At 41.0% G+C, this 22,072-nt stretch overlaps 1 protein-coding gene across 2 annotated transcripts; it reads right to left on the bottom strand.

Annotated features, from left to right (window-relative positions):
- On the bottom strand, positions 1 to 8,037 carry LOC127360902 (synaptic vesicle glycoprotein 2A-like). Of its 2 annotated transcripts, XM_051395307.1 has the most exons (4): positions 7,744 to 8,037; positions 6,871 to 6,978; positions 6,281 to 6,367; positions 1 to 1,653 (listed from the first exon to the last, which is right to left on the bottom strand). In XM_051395307.1, exons 2-4 carry the CDS (start codon positions 6,949 to 6,951, stop codon positions 1,501 to 1,503), a joined length of 321 nt encoding a protein of 106 aa, XP_051251267.1. In that variant the 5' UTR covers positions 6,952 to 6,978; positions 7,744 to 8,037; the 3' UTR covers positions 1 to 1,500. The 2 variants fall into 2 exon arrangements, 1 of the variants encoding a protein (XP_051251267.1); XR_007883965.1 differs by lacking the exons at positions 6,281 to 6,367; positions 6,871 to 6,978; positions 7,744 to 8,037 and adding an exon at positions 2,939 to 3,026.
- Positions 8,038 to 22,072: the final 14,035 nt, after the last annotated feature.

The following is a 22,072-nucleotide window of genomic DNA, read 5'->3' as shown; positions in this document are numbered from 1 at the left end:
ATTTGAATTTTATTTTTAGATGTTTCTGTCTATGTAGCGCCAAGTTCTCTCACTCTCTCACATCTCCCTCCCACCTGTTCGTGTGCTCACTAGTAGTGATGGGTCATTCACCAACGATCCGGCTCTTTGAAGTGAACGACGGGAGCCGGCTCCTGATTGGGAGCCGCATCAGGCGGCATTTTTTCTGTTCAAGCCGCGTGATTGGTCTAGATGTGTGACGCGTCTGTGTATCTACACTGAGCAGGTAAGGGTAAGTAGACTATTTCAGAAAAAACAGCAGCAATACCTGCTTGGGCCATAGTCAAAAAAGTTGAAAAACTTGCCTTAGCCAGGCTGAAAACAGCCATGGCTCCTTCTACAATTGAGGAAAATCAGCGATTCTTCCTTTAGCCACCGTGAAAGAAATAATAATTATATCTCGAGCTAGGGACAACACAATGTTAGCGAACCCCATTTCTCTGAGCGCGACAATTCCTGCTAAAATTTGTGCTCTGGTCCTGGAATTAACAGATGCCAAAATTCCATCTGACTCTGTGCCAGCAGGCTGTGATGTCTCTCGGTCAACTACTGGGTTTGAGACAGGAGAAGGCTGAACTCTCTCACCGCCAGAATGACTCCTGTGAATTAAAGAGCGAATGCCTGAAGAGGTGCTATTCTGCTCTTCCTCTGCTTCATTTAAATTTGTCTCTGCCAGTGGTGCTAGGTCTACCTCTACAGGTGACTCATAAGCAGTTGCCAATATTCCATCTACCTCTGTGCCAGCAGGCTGTGATGTCTCTGGAACAACTACTGAGTTTGGGAGAGGAGAAGGCTCAACATGGAATATCCTAATGTCAACTCTTAGTGGGGAAATATTCACTGTGGTTCTTACTTTGATTCCGGGAAGAACAGCAGTAATTGTTTCTCAGATATAAGTGAAAAAAGTTTTAAAATTTGCCCCATCCTGGGTGAAGAAAGTAGCCGTTATTTCTTGAGCCGTGGACAACACAATGTTAGCGAACCCCATTTCTCTGAGCGTGGCGATTCCTGCTAAAATTTGTGCTCTGGTCCTGGAATTAACAGATGCCAAAATTCCATCTGACTCTCTGCCAGCAGGCTGTGATGTCTCTCGGTCAACTACTGGGTTTGAGACAGGAGAAGGCTGAACTCTCTCACCGCCAGAATGACTCCCGTGAATAAAAAAGCGAATGCCTGAAGAGGTGCTATTCTGCTCTTCCTCTGCTTCATTTAAATTTGTCTCTGCCAGTGGTGCTAGGTCTACCTCTACAGGTGACTCAAGTAGCACTGGTTCTGGGTTACCACTGGGTGAACTGGGGGAAATGACGCGACCAGCAGTTCTGATGGCCCAAGGAACCACAACTAGACTAAGAGCTAAAATTGGCATGTTGGCGTATAGTCAAGCCTGGGAGGTGATTGGCAGAGTGTGGACAGTGGTCATTGCAGAATTATTTACAAAGAAACCGTCTCTGCCTAAAATAAAGACCAATAGTGAGACATGTACTAATCAGGAAGAATGACATTCTGGGTAATCAGTGATGTTGGCACTGTGGGGTGTTCTCCACCGGGGTAAGTGGGGAACATCTTCCTCTGATGCATCATCATCAACTTCATTTTCCTCTTCATCCACAGATTCATTGTCATCAGATAGGCCACCTGTTCCAAAAGGGAAGATTAAAATTAGAATAGGTCATATACCTCTCTTCACCCACTCACACACGCACGCATTACATACAGTATGTTACTCTACTGACTGAATTCTGATCTCCTTATTCTCCCTCAAACCTGATTCTTGGGTCCACTCTTCCTCACTTTCACTCTCCTCAAGCTCACTGTCCTCACTGTCAGAAGGAATAAGCCTAACTGCTCGATCAACTTCCTTACACCCATAAAATGTTTGTGCATACATTTCCTGTGAGTAATAGTAGATAGTAAAGCAAAAAAATTGATTATGGTGATAACGATATGCATCCCTGCACATCTCCATCCATGAGCATGTTATTCATTGGTCACAGACTTATCATCAAGCTTTTAATTTGATTTTTTTTTTTTTTTTATTTGTTAAAATTTAACCCCTTATTGCCAAATTTAATTTACAGTTATATAAAAAAAAATTTTTTGTGTGTTTTTGCATTCAAGCAGATGCTAAATTAAGTGGAGATTGTTAATTTGAATATAGCACATACAATAGATATAAATTTAGCTATGATGCAAATTAGCGACATTAGGCATAATTGGGCATAATATTAAGTAAACAAATTTCCAGTCTCAGGTATGTAGATTATTTTATTGATGCTGCTAATGCTGCAACAAGGCTTTGACATTGAATAACAACATAGTTTAACAACATAGCACAGGTGAACATTGCACTTTGAACATTTTAATACATTCTGGCCCTTACAATAATTTAATAATAATTAATAATTTTGGACATAATTCAATGTTGCACACTTACTCTGCACATACAGTTGTACATAGTCTATATTTCTATTTCTGCATAGTTATATTTTACATTATATTTTTACATAGTGCTGTTACTTATTATTTATCTAGTTTATACCTTTTATACTGCTACTTGTACTCGACATTCATTGTGGACAGCAAATAAAGAATTTGATTGTACAGGGAAACATGTTTTCCTTACTGTCAATGACAATAAACACTTTGAATCTTGAATCTTACAATAATTATAGAAGTTAATTAGGAGCTCAATTTATCAAACCATTTGAAATATATGCGCAGGAAAAAGAATTTCTACTAAATTCAATATTCATTAGCATCCATTAGCTACATTAGCTATAATGCCTAATGTAGCAAAAATGCGACAAACCTAAATTTGCAAATAACTTCCACAATTTTTGTCACATGTAGTCTATTCCAATATATCAGCAGTAGAAGCAACCAATACGCTGGTATGTATTTTTATTTTAGCACAACTTACCTCAAATTTGGAAAATTTTCTGAATTTAACTGCCAAAAATTCATGTGCTCTGCCGAGCCGACACTTCCTGTTTCATCAACCGGATGTAGTTCACATTCGACCACTAGATGGCGACAAAGTGATTCCAATACAATCCTTGGTATGTGTGGGATATGCATCGACAGGCATTAGTGGGATACATATGCCACCTTGGCTACATCAAGACCAGAAGCGGTTTGACCCGAATTTGCGACAATAGTCTACAAGGGGGGGCAAAATAGTGGTTTGTTGCCTGAGGGCAACACCATGCCATAGAGGATTAACATAAGTGTTCCTTTTGGGACAATACTAACCATCGAAAGTGGGCACTACGGCAGTAAGTGGTCAGTGCACATTAGCATTGTACTGACGGAAGTATGCGGAATGAGACAATTACTCAGCAGCTAACCTAACAGTCTGACAACGTTACAGTCTAAATTATGGATATGAACACAAACATTACGTTAGGTTATTGAAAGAGGAGGGGCGGGGGCAGGGGGAGCAGTGCAGAGAGCTCCGGGTCAGCAGCTTGCTTGGAGCAAGGATCACAGCGCAAATTTGAACTATATCGATATAGGCGATATGGTCTAATTCCATATCACATTTTAAAATATATCGATATATTTTTTATATCGATATATCGCCCAGCCCTAGTTAGTATATGTGGACACAGCTGCTGAATCTATACTGGACGGTATCCCTTTTCTAAAAATCTACAAAGATACAGTTCCCATCGGCTTTCTACATGTGACATCTTTTGTGTAATTTCGGAAGAGACAAATCAATCATATAGTTTGGGATGAGAGGCAGCTCCGCAATTTTAAAAGCTGAAATGATGAAGGATTCGGTCTGGGTTGCTAGGAGACATTGCAGTTCTTCTGCTATGCTGTACTCGGTGTAGTGCCAGTCAGTCAGTGGAGTCAGTGGAGAGGGGAAAAGAAAGTAATTGAGCCATTTTCACAAACAGTTGGAGCTGACTTCGCTGCTCTTTTATACATCAGGAGAAGGAACGGCGGAAAATATTGCCCACTAAAACTGAGATGCAAAAAGATCCCCAGAGCTATATACTATACACTGGTAACTATGTCCTAATGGAAGTGATTACACCATCTTCCATCCATCAGGATACTGAAGTCACACAATCCCTTAACAAGATTGCAAACGAGTGAAACTGTGCCAATATCTCTTCTTAAAAGAAAGTTATGTATAAGGAGCTCCTTTAAAGCACTATAAATAGCAGACAGAATAAGGACAGAGAGAGAGAGAAGGGAAAGACAAGATGACATTTATAGTGTATGCTTGTTTATTAGCACAGGTTCAATGCACAACCTACTCCACATTTTGATTTTCAAAAGTTAGTTTAATCATTTTCTTAAGGGATGACTAAAATTTCAAGTCAAAGAAATCAACCTCAAAGAGTGTTTTCTGAAAATATCTGTGGACAGGATTCCCTAACTTCATGACCTCTCCCTGGAGAGGAGACATGCAGCCAGTCTTCTGTCCTCCTCTGTTTGTTTAGCTCAGTCATACATCGCAGACACTATTGATGTTTCTGCTGCAAAGCTGAAAGTTGATGTCATACAGCCATGGCCAAATTTGTGTCTCATGTGTTAGGTAGAAATAACATTTTTAGTTGCAACTCATGGTTGTGCTCTTCTTTTTGTCCTTGCTTGAGCTGTAACAATTTAATTATAATGTGTTGGTTACCCTAATGTTGTTCACTCATGTAATGTCCTCAAAGTAACACTCCTCAAACAGCGAATCCTCAAACACCATAGATCTCAATTTCAGGTTCATAAACCTGCAGGTAATTGCAGACAGGGATGATGGAATCAAGTAATGGAGGCAAAGAGATGATGAATAGATGGAACATGGAAGTGGGGAACAGAGGGAAACAAAAGGAAGATGCAAAGAGATAGAGAGAGACAGAGAGGAAAAGTCAGATATTCTATTACCATATTACTGTTTGAACAACTCAAATCAGATGCAGAGTTCAGGTTGAAAAGGCAAGGTCAAAGGAAACATCAAAGACAGGCTTGTTAAACATGAACAACTCTGCAGGGCTTTAATCCAATTAAAGCAGTGCTCAGAATAAAACATTTGTTGAAACCTCATTTATTTTTTCATCTGTTTTATTGTCATCCACCACAGACTATATAGACAGAATAAATTATGAATACATTTATCAAGTATTGGAGATGCGTAAAATTTAAAAATTGTGAAATATCCATGGAATAAAAGGAACCTGACTATCATAAAACCAACAGAAATTCAAAATGCCCTCATATGACAGGTGACACTAACAAGAGGATGCAGCTGACTCACTTGTCATTGAAGTGGACCTGGTTTTCCAGGGTGAAGTTAAATGGTAAATGCACCTGTACTTGTATAGCACGTTTCTAGTCTTCCGACCACTCAAAGTGCTTTTACACTACGTGAGACATTCACCTTTTCACACACATTCACTCAGTGATGGCAAGGTCCATTGAACAACAACTAACATTCATACACATTCACACTCTCTGGAGCAATTTGGGGTTCAGTATCTTGCTCAAGGATACTTCGACATGTCGCACCAGGAGCCGGGGATCGAACCCACAACCTTCCGATTAAGGAGCCACAGCCGCCACTTGATCATGTCAGGGAACCACTCACGCTCTATGCCTTATTGCTCGTCTTCTATATATTGGCAACCTAGAAATTCAAGATCATTGTCACTCTGGTTCGATTCCCTTTGAAATCAATGAATAGGGGCGATTTTGTTCACTGGGGCCACAGAATCAACACAAAATGAAAGTTCCTTGTTGCTGCTTTAGAATCTTAAAAACTTCTTTAACCCACTGTAAGTCTTTCTAAGGCTCCTATTTTAATTGTTTGTGCTTCTGTTTCTCTTTTGTTTACTTACCAGTATTTCTTCTGACCTACAGAGAGAGATAATCTTGTGTATCAGATAAAAGATGTACTATTCGCTCACTGGCCTCATTACTTTGAGTTTCCGTTTTTATAAACAGAATTTGATGAAAGCAGTTTGGAGTAATTACTCATCTGGAAATGTGAAGCTGAAATGTGCAGCCTGGCCATGTCATTTGGGCAAGAGATAATGTGCTTCCTCTGCATTCAGAGCACCCTCGGCTACCTAACAGCAAGCTGTTAAGCCAACAAACAACAACACAATACTGCTGTGATCAACATTACCCAGCTCTTTTAGGCTGATGAAGTAAATGGATGTCCCTGATTGGTTGAGTAACTGGTAGTGTGTGCTTTAAGTCTCAATGAGACCCAGAAAAAACTGTAGTGGTGGACCGTTCTTTAACCTGATCTTACCTGAAGGACAGAGAACCACACGGCCATCATCATGTAGGTGGTGCGGCGGTACTCAGGGGAGAAAGTAGTCAGGAAATTACTCCACACCTAATGGAACACATGCATGGACAAAGAGAGAAATTATAAATAGTCCAATCAGATAAACAGTTGACACCAGACGTCTCAGAAAACAGGTTTCGTTCTATCATACAAGAAAAAAACACAGGTCCCACAGTCCCTTTCCAGGCATAGAGTAAACAAACTGAGACATCTTCAGCAGCACAAGCCGTGAGACAAACAAGTCCTGTCACTAAATACACACCGTCCACAAAGACAAAGAGAATTTGCAAATAAATAAAGCTTGAGCAGAGCAAAGTCTTACAAATTTTTGAGTTTCTTACTGAATTTGGTTTTCCTAATTCCCTTGATTATAATATCTATCTGTGATGCTTTGAATTTTCCTTACAATAAAACAAGAGTTAGATGAGAAGATTGACACCACTCTCATCCAGAATTCTAGTCCTGATGTGTCCTCAGTGTGATTCAATGTACAGTTGATATTCCTAAATAAGAAACAGTGAAGTAGAAGAACAAACTGCAGGGTTTATCACCTGATGGAAAAGTGTAGAGAGCTTTATTCTCCATTTCTGATGCCAGACGCCACAGTCGCCCAGGTCCACCAGTTCATCCATTTGCTACACGGTTTTGATAGTAGTCACCTGGAGACAACAGCACAACTATTCAGTATTTTGATTTAATTGCTGTGTTTAATAATTGTTAATTGCGTTTCTTCATAGCACTTGTTTCAAAACTTGTTTTTCATAATATTTATTGATATCAACCCAATTTTGCACACAGGCTATTGAAACAATTAAACGTGGCTTTGTGTGTGTGAAAGAATAAAACATGCTTTTATGTGATATCAAACATGCAAAAATTATAATTAATTCATTATAGGATTTTCCATTGCTTCTTCGTCTGTAAACACACTCAAATATTACAGATAATCAGCAAATGTTCTCTCTATATTAGTATTCCGTATTATTCTAAGTAATGTATACATGTCTGTAAATCTGTAAAACAAAATATATCTCTCCCATGTGGGTACACAACCCTTAAAACAATGAAAATGATATGAGAGTCATCTGATCTGCGTAATGGCTCACCATTTACACTAGATATCAAACATCCACCAGTTATGCTAATTCATTGTACTAATTAATGCAGTAATAAGAGGATATAAAGTATTTATATCACCATATTTCATTTAACTATTAATATGAACTGTGTGGATCGAAGCATTAAGAGATTACAGTAGTTTAAAGAAAACCTGTTTTAACTTATTAATATGCAAATGTCTGCATCCGAGAGCTCAAAACCTGCTGCACTGCACTAGTCTCCAGACAGACACACAAGCGCTGTGTGAAGACATTTCTTCCTGCATACAGACAATAGTGACAATACAATTACTGGGTGTGACTTACAGAGAAGACCCTCTCTGGGTAGCCCTTCGCCCTCATGTTGGTGTCATGGACCTGCTTCAGAATCATCCACGCCTCGTCGTGTTTCCCATTCTGGAGGAGAAAAACCAAAAACTTAAACAAACAGCAGGGAGGGTGAAAGGTCACCAACATGCATGCGCGCAGATGGCACTAGGGACGGGGGGGATATGACCCCCCCAGATTCATAGTGACCCCCCCACTGTCCCTACATAAGGCGACAAACATCGCCGGTAAAACGGAGGATAAATGTTCCGTTAGTTAGACTAATTTACATTGCAGCGCGCATTGAGAGACCGGCGTTTGTGTGCTACGATGAATGGTGCGTTCCAGTTGTGCACGAATGTCGGAATTTCCGAGCTCCAAGTCAGAATTTTAATCAGAACCCCCCCGTGAAGTCGGATCTCCAACTCGGAAAGTCAGATTAATCTCACCAGCCAGACATAGAATTCATGCTATCTGCTACTCGCGTAAACAATAGTTACATGTTTTGTTGTACGTTTGTGAGGCTGGGAAGCGCTGGGAGTACTCAACTTTGGGGTTACGTTGTTCCGAGCTCCAAGTTCCGACTTTCAGTATAAATTGAACACACCATAAGGCACAACTCTCACTCCCCAGGGTCCTAAAGAGGAACTGGTAGCTGCGCCTGTGCCTGTCGCGGTGATCAGACCATTGTCTACTATGACAGAGCGGGTGATTTCAATTCAATGAAGAAACAAAATGAAGAAACAAAAAACGATCAGAGCGTTTTTTCAGAAAACAAACAATGTAAGTAGACTATCCTACACCTGTTGTCTGTTGACCTTCCCAGATGTGGCAGCTTATCGTTTTGTAATATTGAGTAGCTAGTCTGACAATAATAAACAGCATTTACCTTAAGTAGACTAAAATGTAGTTAAAACTTTTATTTTACATTTAATGTAAAATAAAAGTCTTTTTAGGTCGTAGGTGAATAGCTTTAATGTTTTTTACTTTTCATGTATAATGTTATTTTAACTAGAAAATTCCTAAAGAAACTTTGAGTGTGCCTGGCTCTGGCCCAATATTAATACCTTGTCATTCTCTGTAGCAAGCTAGCGCTAGCTTACTAATGAGAGGCAGGCTTTGGTTGTCGTGGCAACCAGGGGAGGCCACAGCAGCTGCAGGCTTTCTCTCTGACTCCTGAGAGACACAGAAAATCTCAAAATGAATCCCCTCGAACCATTGGCCAGGAATGACCAAAAAACAACCGAAATGAAAATCGAAAAGACCGCCAGCATCGTCATTTTGTTGACCATAGGACTGCTGAGTTTCAGTGGCTAAAGTTAAAAAATGTGACCTCAGGAGATTGAGGAAGAAGAGGTTCAGCGAGCTCCTTTCAGAATTTCTAATTTCCAATTAACATGGGAGTAGATGGGGCCATGAGAGGGTGTTGCTGGCGCATCAGTGCATTTCCTGCCAAAACTATTTGTCTGACAGCTTCAGCAGTGGTATCACTGCGACCCCAACGGATTTACCTACGTTTCTATCTATAAATTATTTCTGTAGAGTTACATTTGTGGCCTTGAGAGCAATTTACAAATTTATTTTTCGACAAATGTTTCTCTCACTCTCCACTCTAGTGATAAAGTCACACACTCTAGCTGTGAACATTCTACCAACACACACCCATTCATTTTTATGGACCGGTTTTTGGAGATTTATCGGCAAACTGTTTGGCGAAACGTTTAGAAAAGTCGTACCACTAATGTCCCGGCCGAGCCGCCGTTTTGGTGCCTTTTTTTGTGTGTGCGACTGCATGAGGAAGGAGAGAAAGAAGGAATACAGACAGAAGAAGCAGGGACAGAACAAGGAGGGACAGGAGGCGACACAGATGGAAAGGAAGTTGACATGATAATGACATATACAAAGCCAAATCAACCTGACCCTAAAGTTTTGCAAAAACAAGTGCTCAAAGACTGACATTCCAAAAAGCATGGTATGAGAAGTATCCCTGGCTTCATGTTAGTATGGGTACTGATGGTGTTCTGTGTTTTCACTGCTCTAAATACTTCAAGACAGGGAAACCAGCACAAGCCAAGAGTGTAGATCCAGCCTTTGTCAATGCTGGATTTAAAAACTGGAAAAAAGCACTTGAAAAATGTTCCATGCATGAGAAATCAGAGGGTCACAAACTGGCTGTTACAACTGCTGCATATGAAAACAGGCCAGTTACTACACAGTTGAGCAGTGCAGTCAGTACACAGCAGGCAGAAAACAGAACTAGCCTGTTAAAAATAATAGGGGGTGAGATGTTTCTGGCGCGGCAGGGATTGGCCTTTAGAGGGCATGGACATCATCAAGGTAACCTTGACCAGCTTCTGAAATACAAAGCTGTAGATGATCAGTCATTCAGTAGTTGGTTATCTGCAAAGAGGGGGGTGCACACATCTTGGGATTGTCAAAATGAGCGGATAAATTTGATGAGTTCATCAATTATCAGGAAAATTGCAGAAGAGATCCGGTCCTTACCAGTGTTGCAGTATTCCATTATTATGGCTGGGACAAGGGATGTCTCTGGTGTTGAGCAGGAGGCGATGTGCCTACGTTATGCTGACACTGATTTGCTGGTGCACGAAGACTTAATAGGGTTGTATGAAGCAACTTCTACAACAGGTGAAAACCTTGCCAGGATCATTTCGGACGTTCTGTTGAGGCTGAATTTGCCAATATCGGGCCTCAGAGGTCAGGCATATGATAGAGCTTCGAATATGGCTGGAAAGTACTCAGGTGCACAGGCTGTTATTCAGCGAGTACAGCCACTAGCACCATATATACACTGTGGAGCACACTGTGTCAATTTAGTTACACAACAAGCTTGCTCAGCCTCGTGTGTTGTGCGAAATGCACTTGACTGGATACATGACCTTGGCACATTTTTTGGGCGGTCTGGTAAGTTGAAAGACAAGTTTAAAGCCATTGTTGCAGCTGAAGGGGAAGGGCCAGCCCTGTCCATCAGGCCTTTATGTCCCACAAGTGCACTAGAGGAGATGGCTGCAAGTCATTCTGAGTCTGCAAGCAGGGCAGAGGGCTTATGTGTTCGACTGCAACAGGGTAATGTTGTACTGGGACTTCTGCTTGCTTTAGATGTGATCAGTGAACTAGAGGTTCTAAACACATCTCTCCAGAAAAAGACTCAGACAATGGAGGGCATGCCCTCTGCAGTCTCCTTGGTCCAAGACAGCTTGAAATCCAAAAGAAACACAGAACACTTTGAGGCAGTCTTTAAGGAGGCAGAGGACAGGTGTGGCAATCTGTCTCTAGATCCCATTGTTCCACCCCGCACACATAGGCCCCCTAAAAGATATTCTGGGCAGGCTCCTGCATACACACCTGGATCAGCTGTGGATTTTTACAGAGCAGAGTTCTACCGTGTCCTAGACACAGTAGATGCACAAATTACTGAGAGGTTTATGCAACCAGGCATTCAAACATTAAAAGAACTGGAAAACTCACTCCTTACTCCCATTACAAATGATGCAGCAGTTCGCAAATATCCTGAACTGAAAGAGGAAGACTTGAGAGTCCAACTGGCCATGTTTAAAAACAAGTTCGAGGTCAACACAACTGCAGATGCTGTGCATGCTTTGAAAGAAATGCCCCCTGAAGTCCGTGGCCTGTTTGATCAGGTAGAGACACTAGTGAGATTGTTGATGGTGGTGCCCATATCATCTGCTGAGGCAGAGCGCAGTTTTAGTGGGTTACGCAGATTGAAAACATGGTTGCGATCAACCATGACTCAAAAAAGACTCAATGGCATTGCTGTGTGCCATATTCACCAAGAGAGGCTTGACAAAGTGGACAGACAAGAAATTGCCCAGCAGTTCAAAAATCCCATCTGCACCCCTGCCAACATGTGCTGAGTCACTCAGTAATTCAACATGTCTTTACAGCTTGCTATAGTTTGTGAAGCCTCTGTTTTTTTCTGGTTAGTGATGTGTAAGACTGAGTAATCTTTTGATTCAATCATTAAGCAGCAACTTTGTAAGACGGCATGAAATGAGTGCCAAACACCACAAAACTTTGACACACATTTGGGAGAATTAGATGTTGAAAATAAACATTGAACAGGCAATTAAGGAAAATGTTTTCAGGATAAAAAAAAGCTTTGCTTCTATTTTAATAAACACATTGATTTTATTCAGCAATTCGTGTTTCACATGCACACACTGGTGTACATGTGGGTTAAGTGCTTAAAGGAATAGTTTCACATTTTGGAAAATACACGTATTTGCTTTCTTATCAAGAGTTAGATGAAAAGATTGATACTGTACCACACAAATATGAATCTAGCAGTCAGTTAGCATAGTGTAGCAGAAATAGGCCACTGGAAACAAGGGAAACAGTTCCTGGCTCTGTACAAAAGCAAGAAAATCTGCCTACCAGCACTTCTAAATTTGACTAAGTAACATGTTATATCTCATTTGTTTAATTTTTTAGATTAAACAAGATATATATATATAGAGATATATCTGGGTTTTGTTACCTTTGGACTGAACTGGTTCCCCCTGTTTCTAGTCTTTATGCTAAGCTAAGCTAACCTGCTTGTGGCTGTAGTTTCATATTTACCCTACATACAGAAGAGAGGTATCAGTCTTCTCAAACATTTGAACTATTCCTTTACGGCTCAAAAACATGTCAGTGCAAATCTGTGCATACATTCTTATGCACAGTCGAATTACATTGTGAGGCTTCAACCAGTGATCTTGCAATACAAACCTAGACTAAATTAAACCTATAATGCACTTTTATGTGGAAATGTTCAAAAATGTACTATTTCATACAGATTTGCAGTTTTTTTTCTCTGTATCTCTGCAACCAGCTGCTGATGTCAGTGAGTATCAAAGGAAGTGTGGGTGGGTGAAAGGGACCTTAAAACATCAAAGAAAAAACCATGCAGGAACATTTGGTAAAATACAACAGAAATAACAGTTTATGCTTGTAAAAACCAGTGAATACATGAATAAATTAAAATGTATCTGTGGTTTTGACAGCTAAAAGTGGCTTAGTAGCACATAAACAGACTTTGGGGGATATGGGGATGGTAATTATCTTAGACTGCAAAAATCACCACTGCACTAGATGTCATATTGTATACTAGCTGTGAAAGATTCCTTCATGAATGGAACATTTCAAAAACATTATCAACAAGAATCAAATTAAAAAATCTTGTATTTTATCTCTAACTTTTCTGTTCATTTTTTAGTGTGTCAGTATTCAAGATACACTGAATATAAAGTAGCTTGCTGTTTTGCCTGCTCCAGTATGTATACAGTGCATACGGAAAGTATTCACAGCGCTTCACTTTTTCCACATTTTGTTATGTTACAGCATTATTCCAAAATGGATTCAATTCATTTTTTCCCTCAAAATTCTACACATAATACCCCATAATGACAACTTAAAAAAAGTTTGTTTGAGATTTTTGCTAATTTATTAAAAATAAAAAACAAAGAAATCACTTGTACATAAGTATTCACAGCCTTTGCGATCAAGCTCAGGTGCATTCTGTTTCCACTGATCATCCTTGAGATGTTTCTGCAGCTTAATTGGAGTCCACCTGTGGTAAATTTAGTTGATTGGACATGATTTGGAAAGGCACACACCTGTCTATATAAGGTCCCACAGTTTAGTCAGATCACAAAACAAGCACGAAGTCAATGGAATTGTCTGTAGACCTCCGAAACAGGATTGTATCGAGGCACAGATCTGGGGAAGGGTACAGAAACATTTCTGCTGCTTTAAAGGTCCCAATGAGCACAGTGGCCTCCATCATCCATAAATGGAAGAAGTTTGGAACCACCCGGACTCTTCCTAGAGCTGGCCGTCCCTCTAAACTGAGTGATCGGGGGAGAAGGGCTTTAGTTAGGAGGTGACCCATTACCCGATGGTCACCCTGACAGAGCTCCAGGGTTCTTCTGTGGAGAGAGGAGAACCTTCCAGAAGGATGACCATTGCTGCAGCACTCCACCAATCAGGCCTGTATGGTAGAGTGGCCAGACGGAAGTCACTCCTTAGTAAAAGGCACATGGCAGCCCACCTGGAGTTTGCCAAAAGGCACCTGAAAGACTCTCAGACCATGAGAAACACAATTCTAAACAAAATATTCAGACTTTGTCCAATCCAACTTTATTTGTTAAGCACTTTAAAACAACCAAAGTTGACCAAAGTGCTGTACAGGAGAATAAATAAGACATCATAAATAAAAGACATAACAGCTCACATGAGGTGCAAAATTACATATAAAATACAACAATAAAATGAAAAGACATAAAACATGAGTAAAAATAATAGCCAGGCAATAAAAAGCAATCAAAATAAGAAATTAAATTGAATAGGCAGCCAGTGGAGTGAGGCTAAAATGGGGGAAATGTGCTCATGTTTACATGTGCCAGTTAAAAGACGTGCAGCAGCGTTCTGTACCATCTGGAGACGGGCGATGGAGGACCCGCTAACCCCCACATACAGTGCATTACAGTAATCCAGCCGAGTGGTAACAAAGGCGTGGATTACCGTCTCAAAGTGCTGCCTTGATAGAATTGGCTTCATTTTGGCCAGCTGCCTCAAATGGAAAAAGCTTGATTTGACAACAGCCTTTATCTGACTGTCAAACTTAAGCTCAGGGTCAACTTTAACCCCTAGGTTTGTGATGCTAGGTTTAATATACTGGGCCAAGGAACCCAGATCTACAGGGGGGGGTCCCAGTGGTGCCACCAAAGTTCAGAGCCATCCAGGCCTTTATGTCGTCGAGGCACTTAAGTAGCAGTCTGACAGAGTATTCATTTTTCTTTTTCAGAGGCACATAAATCTGACTGTCGTCTGCATAACAGTGGAATGAAAAGCTGTGCTTCCTAAGTATGGAACCAAGTGGGAGCAAATAGAGAGAGAAAAGGAGAGGGCCAAGAACTGAGCCCTGTGGGACCCCACACGAGAGAGAAGCAGAGGAGGATACAGAGTCACCTAGGCTGACACAGAAAGTTCGATCAGCCAAGTACGACCTGAACCACTCCAGTGCTATGCCCCTGATGCCCACCCACTGCTTCAAACGTGAGATCAATATTTCATGATCCACTGTGTCAAATGCAGCAGTTAAATCTAAAAGCACAAGGATAACACAGTCACCAGAGTCAGTAGCTAAAAAGATATCATTAAAAACTCTTAAGAGAGCTGATTCGGTGCTGTGTAGGGTTTTAAAACCGGATTGGAAAACCTCTAGGATATTATGTTCTTCCAGAAAGGCCATTAATTGACTGTGCACAATCTTGTCCAGGATTTTTGAAAGGAAAGGAAGTTTGGAGATAGGCCTGAAATTAGCAAGAACTGCAGGATCTAGAGCAGGAACACTGTACAGATTTGGCTTTGTGTATTCATTATTTATGATCACAGCTATGTTACAATGTGTCATCAATCATGATGTACAGATGTTTCATGAGTTATGTAGGAAGTTAGAATTGTTAACAAATACATTAACAGCCAATTGAAATGTCTATATATCAGCTTCACCTGCATTTTGAGTGGTATGAATCATTATTCTGTGTTTATGTACTTCTTATAAATGCTAAATGGAGGGAGTCACTGGATCTACAATAAAACTAAGATGCTTAGATCTTATAGCCCCAGACAAGACAGCTAGAACGAAAATAATTGATTGCCTAGCCTTGAAACATCTACAGTAAACATACATGCTTTAGACCACAGACTCTCTCTGGATGAAGGCTCCGTAGCAGGATCATGTATGTAAAGAAGATCATTACACAGCTGTTCTTTTCTTTGTGCTATACTATTTGTATAGCTGCTGAAAACATTCAGTCTGGTATCTGGTAACTCCTCTAGGTGAAGCAAGAGCTGCAGTTAACTTGCAATTTTATACCACTGACACACACTGTTAGTAGAAAGGCTGAAACCACTGATCAAATAAGTTCTGATTATACCTAACCTTATTAAGATAGCTGCTGGTGACTAAAGTAAACAAGATGAAAATGATTATATTATATTATATATTTATTACTTTTTATTATGATTAGGGCCAATCAAAATCAGAATGGGTTGATTAACCTCTAAAATGCATTATATTTTAGAAGTTGATTGCATTTTTTGTAAAACAAATGTTCATCTGTAGAATGAGTCTGTTGCTCAAGCTGCTCTTTAGCTTTTTCAGTGTTGTGTGGAAGGGGGGGGGATTGTTCATTATTGTCAGCAGTTTTGCCAGCATCCTCTGAATTTCTGCAGATGACACAACTCAGTGCAGTACTTAAAGTCTGCACTGTAGGTGGTGAAGAGGAAGGGAGACAGTACAGTTCCCTGGGGGGGCAGACGGTCAGACACACAGTTCTTTAATTTCACAAACTGCGGTCTGCCCGTCAGATAGTCATCGAACCAAGTGATGAAGGGAGCACCCACCTGCGTGTTCTCCAGTTTGGCCTTCAGCAGTCTGGGCTGGATGGTGTTGAAGGCGCTGGAGAAGTCGAAGAACATGATGCGGACTGAGGTGTTGGGTCTGTCCAAAGAGGAATAGGCCTTCTGCAACAGGTAGATGATTGCATCATCAACCCCCACATGAGGTTGATATGCAAACTGCAGGGGGTCTTGCGATGGGCACACTAATGGTCTGAGGTGTGCCAGGATCAGTCTCTCCATGACTTAAATGATTTGAGAGGTCAGAGCTACTGGTCCAGTCACAGGATGTCCTTTTTGGGCACTGGGACCAGGCAGGATGTTTTCCAGAGCACTGGCACTCTCTGAAGGGGCAGACTCAGGTTGAAGAGGTGCTGGAAAACTCCACAGAGCTGCCTGGAACATGCCTTCAGTACTCAAGGGCTGATGTGGTCCGGTCCAGCAGCTTTCCTCTGTTTGAGCTTCTCCAGCTCTCTCCTCACTTGGCTGACTGTGATATGAAGTCCAGTCTGGGAGGTGATGGGAGATGTGTCGGGGTCTGTAGTGGGTGTCAGATTGGGGGGTGGGGATGACAAGGTTGATAAAGAGAGGTGTCTGCTGCAGGAGGATGATCCCATGATCCCATTTTGTGGTGTAAAATAAAATGGTTAAGGTTACAGGCTGTTTAGCTGGTTGACTAACACATTAACTACATATTGTCTGAAACAATGATTTCCTGACTGAGTGATCTGTTTGTTTTTCTCACCATAGTGTGGGATGATGGCCCAGGCCACGGCGGAGGCGTAGATCCCACCGATCGTCCAGAACATGCAGTGCCAGCTCAGATGCTCTCCTTGTTTCTCCTGGGCCAGAAACTCAGAGTAATAGGAAAACACGATGGGGATAGAGCCACCAATACTGTGGAGTAAAGAGGGAGGCAGGAATGTACTAGCATCCTCAGCCGTCCAATCTTGTTGAAAGGATAACGATATGGTGGCGATTAATCAGATATTAATGTTGCAGAAGGCCCTTTTGCAACTGTAACTATAATCCTTTCAAGTGAAGGCTTTAAATGTGAAACACCTGCAGGAAAGTTGAGTTACCAACATCATGAAAGCAAAAAAGTAGAGAGGATGAGAATGAATGAAAGAGGATGTGGGGAGATGCTTTTCTCCTATCTTTTACCAAGGCAACATTTCCTTTATTGAGAACAGACACTTAGTGAAAGTAACGCTGTGCTGTTGTTTCATGTTTTTCTTAATAATGAATGTTTATTCAAAATGCAAGTATGTATGGCATTAATAAATGATGCAAATCACGATTTATTAATGATTAGAATTTTTATTTATAGATTTGTGTATAAAATAGATTTATATAGATAGATAGATATAGATAGATATAGATATATTATAGATATATACATTTTTATTTATTAATAGATTATATTAACATTATTTATATAGATTATATTTGTATTCTTTTGTTTATGGGAGGAAACCGGAGCACCCGGGGAAAACCCACGTGGACACTGGAGAATTATTAAGATGTTTCCTGTCACTAATTTTTCTCTCCTTTCCAGTGTTTCTGTCTATGTAGCACCAAGTTCTCTCGCTCTCTCACATCTCCCTCCCACCTGTTCGTGTGCTCACTGTGCCGTGTAGTGATGGGTCAGTCGCGAACGATCTGGCCCTTTGAAGTGGACGACGGGAGCCGGCTCCTGATTGGGAGCCGCATCAGGCGGCTTTTTTTCTGTTAAAGCTGCGTGATTGGTCAAGATGTGTGGCGGCATCTGTGTATCTATACTGAGCAGGAGGGGGGAGGGAGGGGTTACAGACACACACACAACACAGTGAGCACACAAACAGGTGGGAGGGAGACGTGAGAGAGCGAGAGAACTTGGGGGGGGGAAAGAAACGGGTAAAAAAAATGGATCCTGTCGTTCACTTCACTCTTAGAGCGCTTTTTAGTGAGCGGAGCCAAAGGAACTGGTTCTCTAAAAAGAGCCGGAATTCCCATCACTAGTGTGTCTGTAACCCCTCCCTCCCCTCCTGCTCAGTGTAGATACTCAGACGCCGCCACACATCTTGACCAATCCTGCAAATCCGGATGCGGCTCCCAATCAGGAGCCGGCTCCTGTTGTTCACTTCAAAGAGCCGGCTCTAAGAGCCGGATCGTTCGTGACTGACCCATCATTACTTCCTGATCCAGCGGTCAACAGTGCATAAATACCCACCACAACTAACCACAGGAAGACTAGGGGGAGTTTAGTTAGCAGGTTTGGTTTAGATAGCGGGGAAACTCCAAACTGAATGGAGGTTTATACCTCTCTGGTGGGTACCAGTGAACGGCGTTGTGGATTTATATAGATTATATTTGTATTTTTTTGCCTGTGGGAGGAAACCGGAGCACCCGGGGAAAACCCACGTGGACACTGGAGGATTATTAAGCCACAGTGCCACCATATTTCCAGGCCACTGCTGTCGGTCACTGTCATTCAAGTAAAACTCAGTATGACGTAGTGATGGATGATCAAAAGCAGTTGGCCGGCTATAAATGATTATTAATTATTCTTAAAAAAGAAATAGATTCCTCCTTTAGCCACCGTGAAAGAAGTAGTAATTAAATCTCGAGCTAGGGACAACACAATGTTGGAGAACCCCATTGTTCTGAGCGCGACGATTCCTTCTAAAAATTGTGCTCTGGCCATGGATTTAGCAGTTGCCAAAATTCCATCTGACTCTGCCAGTGGTGCTAGGTCTCCCTCTACAGGTGACTCATAAGCAGATGCCACAATTCCATCTACCTCTGTGCCAGCAGGCTGTGATGTCTCGAGGTCAACTACTGAGTTTGATAGAGGAGAAGGCTCAACATGGAATATCCTAATGTCAACTCTTAGTGGGGAAATATTCACTGTGGTTCTTACATTGATTCCGGGAAGAACAGCAGTAATTGTTTCCCGGATATAAGTGAAAAGGGTTTCAAAATTTGCCCCATCCTCGGTGAAGAAAGTAGCCATTATTTCTTGAGCCGTGGACAACACAATGTTAGCGAACCCCATTTCTCTGAGCGTGGCGATTCCTGCTAAAATTTGTGCTCTGGTCATGGAATTAGCAGCTGCCAAAATTCCATCTGACTCTGTGCCAGCAGGCTGTGATGTCTCTCGGTCAACTACTGGGTTTGAGACAGGAGAAGGCTGAACTCTCTCACCGCCAGAATGACTCCCGTGAATAAAAAAGCGAATGCCTGAAGAGGTGTTATTCTGCTCTTCCTCTGCTTCATGTAAATTTGTCTCTGCCAGTGGTGCTAAGTCTACCTCTACAGGTGACTCAAGTAGGACCGGTTCTGGGTTAACAATGGGTGGACTGGGGGGAATGCGCTCCAATCCAGCTCTAATGATGCGACCAGCAGTTCTGATGGCCCAAGGAACCACAACTAGACCAAGAACTAAAACTGGCATGTTGGCGTATAGTTGTTGTAAAGAAATGATATTTCTGCTGATTTCCAGTTATCGTCCGTATGATTGTGTAACTGTTGTGTAACACAAAGGTGCACAGAGGTGATGAGCTCTGGGGTTGATTTTTGCAGGGCACACATCAAAGGAGTCCTTTGAAGTGGCTGCTACGTCATGGAAATGACCGTGGGAATGACGTCATGAATGTGCCAAGCGTTTTACTTTGAAAAAAAATGCATTTTTTAAATGTACTCACGTTTATTTTTAAATTCTAATGGCGACACATTTGGCGCTCATTGTTCTCGGTTTCATACATTAAACTCGTCTTTTAATCGAAGGAATTTGTAGCCTTTCCATTCACGCTGATGCCATATAATAAAGTAGGTGATAAGAATAATAAATTAATAGATAAATAAGCATAAATAAGTAGCACTGGTCCGACCTAAAGTAGGTCGGTTTGGAGAAATACTGTAAGAATGCAGCGTTGTGTTCAAAATCCACCAGTCATATATCGTTATACAGAAGATTATATAGGCTGTAGTTATGTATTCTTTATTGTAAGGAATATTGTATTTAGGCTTTGCGGTTATATCAGCACCATGCATCTGTGTATGATGTGTTTTTATGTTTCAGATAATAGAGGTGTATAAGACAAACAGTCTAGATGTGATAAACGTATATATGTTTGAAACTTACTTCGTGTGAAACGCTCCTCTCGTTATTACGGTGTTGGCTGCAGTGAAGGAACGACGCTTAACCCGTTAAATCCCCAATTGTTCCTTGCAAAATAAGTGCATGCATTGAACTCCTTAGACCACCCTAACATATAATAGGTATGCATTTTTTCATTTAGTTTTATACTCGGCAACAATTGTTGCCGGTGGGAAACCGCATAGTCTAAATTTACACAAATTCTTCAATTTGACCTATTTACACATGTAAAGAATAAAAATAACATGAACATGAGTAACATATTATAACTAGGCATGGTTATAAATGTGTTTAGAACTTTATTAGATACATTAAGATATCATTTCAATGCATACTGAAGGGAACTAACAAGGACAACAACACAATTACTGTATTTCATAGTCTCATAAAACGGTTGAATAACCTTGGAGCTAAGAATGTTTGAACTTACAAAATAAGAACTGATACTAGTTTATAAAAATAAAATAAATTCACATTGTGGCAGTACCTTAGATTCACTTAACATTTACTGACCACTAACATCATGGCCAGAAGATGAGTGCACAGTGTTATTCAACAGAAACCCCAAAAACTGCATGTAAATATTCACTGTACCGCAAAAACAGTGCAAAAGATATAAAAACAGTGCATACTGAAGGCGCACTATTAGTGACAAAAATCTGAATATTTATTTTACAGTTACCAGTTTCAATAGATTTGATTTATGTAACAGCTCAAAGGCTTATCAGTTAGATTTTACTCTCCATGAAAAATCTTCAATGTGCACTCAATGTGGAGTGGTACGTCACACTTCTCACATCCATACACAGTGCGGTTGTAGCATCATCTGCATCTTTGGTAACGTTTTCCTGTGTTTACAGGCCAGTGATGTTTCCCATCACCTCTTGTGGAATCCTGAGGTTTCACAGTTGCAGATCTTCTGCCTTGCTCAAGAGGCTGTTTTCCATATCTCTTGAGGAGATCCATGGACACTGCCAACAACATCTCTGAAGAACAGCCAACTATTCACCACTGCACTGTGAAGGGACCAGGCCAGGATTGGCCACCACCACTTCTTTGACCTTATTGCAATCCAATCCAATCCAACTTTATTTGTTAAGCACTTTAAAACAACCAAAGTTGACCAAAGTGCTGTACAGGAGAATAAATAAGACATCATAAATAAAAGACATAACAGCTCACATGAGGCGCAAAATAACATATAATACAACAATAAAATGAAAAGACATAAATAAAAATAATAACCATGCAATAACAAGCAATCAAGAAAATAAAAATAACAAATACAAAAAATATATCAAGTAAATAAAGTCGACATCTTACTAGGTGTCAAAGGCCACAGAGAAGAGATGGGTTTTGCACCCGTCCAGCAGCTTTCCTCTGTTTGAGCTTCTCCAGCTCTCTCCTCATTTGGCTGACTGTGATATGAAGTCCAGTCTGGGAGGTGGTGGGAGATGTGTCAGGGTCTGTAGTGGGTGTCAGATTGGCGGGTGGGGATGACAAGGTTGATAAAGAGAGGTGTCTGCTGCAGGAGGATGATCCCATGATCCCATTTTGTGGTGTAAAATAAAATGGTTAAGGTTACAGGCTGTTTAGCTGGTTGACTAACACATTAACTACATATTGTCTGAAACAATGATTTCCTGACTGAGTGATCTGTTTGTTTTTCTCACCATAGTGTGGGATGATGGCCCAGGCCATGGCGGAGGCGTAGATCCCACCGATCGTCCAGAACATGCAGTGCCAGCTCAGATGCTCTCC

This window comes from Dicentrarchus labrax, unplaced genomic scaffold (genome assembly GCF_905237075.1).
Source record: "Dicentrarchus labrax unplaced genomic scaffold, dlabrax2021, whole genome shotgun sequence".
Taxonomy (NCBI): domain Eukaryota; kingdom Metazoa; phylum Chordata; class Actinopteri; family Moronidae; genus Dicentrarchus; species Dicentrarchus labrax.
This window is presented reverse-complemented; position numbering and strand designations above follow the sequence as displayed.